At 38.5% G+C, this 6,332-nt stretch overlaps 1 protein-coding gene across 1 annotated transcript; it reads right to left on the bottom strand.

Annotated features, from left to right (window-relative positions):
• Nucleotides 1–4,616: 4,616 nt before the first annotated feature.
• On the bottom strand, nt 4,617–5,060 carry LOC107907639 (uncharacterized). Its single transcript, XM_016834981.1, has one exon. It carries the CDS (start codon nt 5,058–5,060, stop codon nt 4,617–4,619), a length of 444 nt encoding a protein of 147 aa, XP_016690470.1.
• Between the last annotated feature and the right edge of the window lie 1,272 nt (nt 5,061–6,332).

Below are 6,332 nucleotides of genomic sequence, written 5' to 3'. Positions count from 1 at the left end.
TTAGTGCTTAACCGGGCATATCCTGGAATGACCATGCGAAGACATCTTTAAATTCTTAGAGCAACTCAACGAGGTTTCGTTTCGTCTTTGCGGTAATGTCAGTTCCAATCTTCACCTCTTTTTTCTCTTCTAAGCTCACAATCTCCATTGATTCCTTATGAGGTAGGATTTGTTTATCCTCCTGTTCTCCATTCTCAATAAGCCCGGGGATATGCCACAATCTACAACATCTTCAAAGTCTTGAGATCTCTCTAAACACATGTTTTGTTCAAAAGGAAATTCTTAGTTTGTAGCGGCGTCACTCATGTCATTGATATCCAGGGACCTATTGAAGGTACAAAAGAATATACAAAGAATGTATGAATTTAAGGATAATTATCTGTACAGTATGATTATGAATGAAATGAAAGAATGATTTGAAGGAAAATCCCCAAAGAATGAAAGAATAATTACTTATATGAAAAGAATGAAAGAATATTTTCTCAAAATGATTGTAAAGATGCACTTCATTAAAATAATGATGTTTGGACATGAGCCTATTTCACAAAAGAATTCTTATCACTTCTAGGCTAAAAGCAATAAGAGTGTTCTAAACATTACTCTGAGTAAGCCTTAAAAAATATAGGTATTTCTTCTATAGTCTAATTATTTAGCACACTCACTGGTTCATAATGGCGGATATCAAACAAGGTCCCTCATTCAGTTGCTTCTTCATAAATGGCATTGATGTGAAAATTTCCCAACATCTCTTTAATACTTTCATCTCTTGGCATTCTTCGCTCAAGATGAATAAATCCTCTCGACAAAAAAGTTTTGGATATGTGGGGAAAGGTCATAGGCTCCCATTTGACCTCATCCCGTCTCAATCGTGCCCTTTTTCTTTCTTGCTTCTTTTCTAACTTTTTCCTCATTTACTTTATATCTGGCTTGTAGCCTAAGCCAAAACGGTCATGCTTGTCCTTCAACATTAGAGCTTCAACTCTTCCCTGAAGATGTCTCCCCTAGTCCTTTTCCCGGCAAAGCTCATCTTTCCACCATCAACTGTAGACCCATCTTTATAGTCTTTAACATTTTTGGCATCGGAATCTTGTTTCCCTCGGTAATAAATGTGGCATTCGAACTCCAAAGACCAGAAAGAACACTCAATTGCATAATCATCTGTCTCCAAGTACGACACATCATTGGTTACGGCCGTAATGATATCCTCTTCAGCATTTATTGTCACTAGCAGACCCTCTGACACTAACTTCAACAGTTGACATAACGACGAAGGTACTGCCCCTGCCGAATGTATCCAAGGTCTCCCTAACAAACAATTGTAGGAAGGTTTGATATCCATTACTAGGAAGTCCACCTCATAGTTAGTTGGGTCAATTAACAAAGGTATTTCAATTCTTCCCATGACTCTCCTTTCTATACCATCAAATGTCCATACTATATTCTAGCATGTCTTCATGTGTGAGCTATCCATAGGTAACCTACTGAGTGTAGATAGCGGCAATATGTTCAATGTTGATCTATTCTCGATTAAAACCCCCGGTAATGTGTACCCTTTGCATTTGGTAGTGATGTGCAAAGCTTTAGTGGATCTCATACCCCCTGGTGGTATTTCGTTGTCATTGAAGAAAATGAAGTTATCAGCACTAATGTTATTGACCAACCGGTCCAGTTTATTGACTGAAATATTATTGGTCATGTATGTCTCATTTAGTACTTTCATCAATGCATTTCGGTATACCTCCGAGCTTAAAAGTAAAGCTAGTACTGATATGCAAGTTGGTTGTTTATGTAGCTGCTCCACAACACTATACTCGCTGTGTTTCAAAAACTTCAGAAATTCCTTGGCTTCCTCCTCTTTTATTGGCTCATTAATCAACGGTTCAGGTTCAACTACTTTTTCCTTTTGCTCTACCATTAAGGCTTTTCCTTTTGCTGGTTCTGTTCGGGCATTTATCAAATCGTAACACTTTCCACTACGTGTATAAGAACCTGCATCTTGATCCTCTTTTTGAAACACTGGCTAAATCATCTTTTCCTGGGATCGTCACATTACAATCATAATTCCAAGGGACCTTCTTGTTATCCTTATAAGCAAAGACTGCACGTTTCTGAACTATGATCTTTGGTGTCATCTGTGCTCTAGCTTCATTATTCTTAGGTCGCGAAATGATAACCACCGGATAGTTAGATTTTAGAACCTTCATCGTTGATTCTAACGCGCATATACTTCTTTCTTATTTAACTTTTTCACAAAATTCCATCTCCATATTATCCATCATGCCTCGAGCTAAGGCTCTAAATTCTACACACTCCTGGATCTCGTGCCCCTCCTTATTATGGTACTCACAATAGTTTCTTGTTTTTTCAAAGTTTCCTCCTGAATCCAAAATGATTAACCCCCTTCTTGCCATTTCCTTTCAGACCCTTCTCAAAGGAGTTTTTACTTTTGTAATATCTACTTTGATTCTTCTCCCCATATTTTCACTCATCATGTTTACCCCATTATCAGCATGATTGGGTAGCGGATTTTCTGCATTGGGTGAATCGTCAAATTTGACAATACCCATACTGATGAATCTTTCAACTAGCTTTTTAAAAGTAGTGCAGTTTTCTATAGAATGCTTCGTAATTCTGGCATGGTAGTCACATTATGCGTTCGCATCATACCATTTGAGATATGGAGGTTGTAAGGGCTTTAAGTAAAAAGGGGAAACAACGTGTGTATCAAATAAACTCTGATACAACTCTTTATATGACATTAGGATTGGCGTAAATTAAAACTTCTCAGTGTCTCGTTTTGCGCCGGATTCCTACCTTGATGAACCCTATTGACCAGCAACCACCTTTCTTGGCTGATTTACGGTGACTGATTTTGAGTAACCCTTATTGTATGTGCTTGCGTTATTCACCTCATTTTCTTTTCTCCTTGAGGCTGACCTTTTGTTACTTTTTCAAGCATCTATCTTTCTACTTCTTATGGCATTCTCAATCATTTCGCCATTCATGATTATATTTGAAAAACTTTTTATAGCACTTCCCAACATGTGAGTAATGAACGGGGCTTTTAGCGTGTTGATAAAGAGCATCGTAGTTTCTTTTTCCAGGAGCGGCAGTTGAACCTGAATGGAAACTTCCCTCTATATTTGTGCGTATTGCCTGAAACTCTCACTCGGTTTCTTCTCCATGTTCTGCAGAGTAATTCTATCAGGAGTCATATCTGTTACATGACTATACTACTTCATGAATGTTTGTGCTAGGTCCCTCCATGAACCAATCCTGGTACGACTCAATTGGTTGTACCATTTGGATGCTGCCCTCACCAGACTATCCTGAAAGTAGTGTATTAGCAGTTGGTCATTGTTGACGTATCCAGTCATCCGTCTACAAAACATGGTAATGTGAGCCACGAGGCAACTGAATCCATTGTACTTTTCAAAATCGAGCATTTTGAACTTGTAAGGAAGTACTAAGTCTGGAACCAATCTCAGATCTTTAGCGTCGATTCTATGATGACTATCAACGCTTTCCATGACTTTGAACTTTTCCTCCAACCATTTACACCTATCATCCAGCTGTTTTGGCAACTCCGTCTTCGCTTTTTCCTTCTCAACCACTTCATCAAAGTCGGGTATAATAGAATTGGTTGGGTTATCACCTGGGTTTGAAGATGATCCAGCTTGAAAGTTTATTCGCATAGAAGCACCAGCCTGAAATTGTTGAGGCCTAATTGTGATAGACGTCCTCTTTGGGTACATTTTAGCTTGGGTTTGTACATTTGACGGAGTAAATCCCAGAGGATACAGCGGCTCATCATTATCCTCCCCAGGATTATCCATGGGGCCCTTTCCCTTATCAACTCCTCCAGCTAATAATTGGGTCAATTGAGCCATCATATTTCTTTGAGATTCCATCATCTTTTCCATCATATCTTGTTGAATTTTAGCTAGCTAATCTTGCATTTGTGTTTGTAGTTGATCTTGTATCTCACTTTGAAGTTGTTCAAGTTTTTCTAACCTTTGATCCATTTTTCTTGATTTAGCTCAGGTACCGTAACGATGTTTGGTTGGTATGTTTTTGTCAGTTCCTAGATTAACTCTCTCTCTGAAATAATTTTAACCAATTAGGATCTTTTGGTGGACTTTAGTGCATATAATGTAATGCAAATGCATGAAATGAATGCAAAAAGAAGTCAATTTTAATTCAATTCCATTAGAAAACTTTACTAGAAAACAAAATTCTTTACATAAAACAAATTACATATATGGTTTTTTCCTAATGCTCATAACTTTAATTTTCATAAGTAGTGAAGCTAGTTCTTACCCCCGATCTGATTCTAGCTCATAGTTTACACTCAGTACATCAGCCTGCACCGCCAAAGCCTGTAAGCGTTCAGCCATCTCCCAAATCTGAGCCACGGCTTCTCCCATAATGTGATATCTGTTTCTAACTTGGTTCTGACAAAGGTGGAGTTGTTCTTTCTGTCGCTCTTCGTTGACTTCAAGGAATTCAATCCGCATTTCACAGCTTTGTAATGCCATCTCTAATTCTTCTATTCTTCTTTTCATTTCCTAAATCTTGCTCAAGCTTGCTCTTAGCTCCACCGCAGTATTACAATTTCAATAATGATGAAGAGATTTTTCAAGTTTAACCACTCTAGCCCTTAATTCATCCTTTTCACTTTGGTTTTCTGACAATCTTCTTTCTAAAGCTTCGTTTCGAGTTTGAGCCTCTTGGAATTTCCTCTCCCACCTATTGGCCTTGATATTTTCCTCTCGAATCTCTTGACGCCACTGTTCTGAAGTTTTTCCCAACCCAGCGGTTCTCATCGATAAACGTAATTTCTTATAATCAGTCTTCAAACTCTCTAGATCTTTCTCGGCATTATTCTTTATTTTTCTTAATTTCTCGGTCTCTAACTTCTGGATATCAACATCTAATATCAAGTGCATTTTCTCCTCCTCCAACTGCTCGATCTTCTTTCCAAGCTCTGCATTTCTCTTTTCAAAATCTTGTTTTATGATTTCTATCTTAGATAGAACCACTTGCAGATATTCCTCCATCAAATAGACGCCTTCTTGACTTGACCGAGGGATATTATCATTGACCCTCTTGCCCCACTATCCACTATATTTGGAAGTTGTCATCTGTCCTACGGTAAACCTTTTCATCCGGCGAGTTTGACTCCAGGCATTAGACATCTCACGAATTTTTTTCTTATAATTATCGCCCTTACAAGCAAACTTACATTGAGCCAATCCCTATGTTGCCGGTATGAATTGCCTTGATCTATATTGTCTTTGTCTTAAGATGAGAAAAGGAGCATATCCGACAGCTCCTCAAATTCCAAGCAGAGGGACCCAGTCGAAGTCACCGTAACGGTACAAAATATCATCGGGCACCAACCAAGGAGCTTTCCATTCAACATCTTCATCTTGGAGATTTTGAAAGATTGCCATCCATCTTTCTTCCGTAATGTCACCAAGCCTTGGTATCGCCGCTAATTCTTTCAGCGGAGAATAATACTCGAAGAAAACTCGATATGAAACTTTGTCAAGCTTCCAGATATGACTGTGGAACCAAACTAACAGAATTGTGCACATCCAATAAATCTTTCCTCTTCCGTCCTTCGACACGCATTCAAAGATCTGAATGTTTCGGCCAAAATTGCTAGGACAAGTATGACCCTCCTGTCAAGTCGATCAAACAAATTTGAAACCACTTCATCTATGCGTTCTAGTGCCTTAGGAAAAATAACCAACCCGTAAATGCTCAAAGCAAAGACATTGACCTTTTTCTTCGTATCTGAGTGTGCCAAAATCAAATCTCGCAAGTTTTTCCAAGGGATACATTTGCTTTCTCCTTTTCACTTGATTCGTGCTGTGACCCACTGCTCACTTATTCCAATAATATTCATCATTTTCTTTACGAAAGTTGGGACATTGACAGTTCTAGAATAAACTCTATCAACCTGAATCTTCGGGTAACGTAACAAAGCTGTGTACTCTTCCACGATAGGCACCAAGTTCACATTCTCAAAAGTAAAACAACTATAGGCAGAGTTCCAGAATTAGGCTAGAGCTCGAAACAGATGTTTGTCTATCTTGACATCAAGCAAATAAGGCAGATCCCTATAAGTACAGTAAAATAGCTGCTTAACTTCATCATCCCATTGAACCAAAATTTTTCTCAACTTCTGAAAGTCGTTTTGCGTCACACTAATACGAGTAAAGTCCCATAGCTCCAATATATACCCCTCGATCAAACTATCTCGTTTCTCAAGCTGTGTTTTCTCCGACCACACTCGGACAACTGCATTGTTTTCCATTTTATCA

The sequence above is a fragment of the Gossypium hirsutum genome, chromosome D08 (assembly GCF_007990345.1).
Source record: "Gossypium hirsutum isolate 1008001.06 chromosome D08, Gossypium_hirsutum_v2.1, whole genome shotgun sequence".
NCBI lineage: Eukaryota > Viridiplantae > Streptophyta > Magnoliopsida > Malvales > Malvaceae > Gossypium > Gossypium hirsutum.
Note: the sequence above shows the minus strand (reverse complement) of the source record. Positions and strands in the feature narration are given on the sequence as shown.

Coding starts and splice junctions, on each gene's coding strand:
- LOC107907639 (XM_016834981.1), bottom strand. CDS start 5,060: ATGGAGGAATATCTGCAAGTGGTTCTATCTAAGATAGAAATCATAAAA.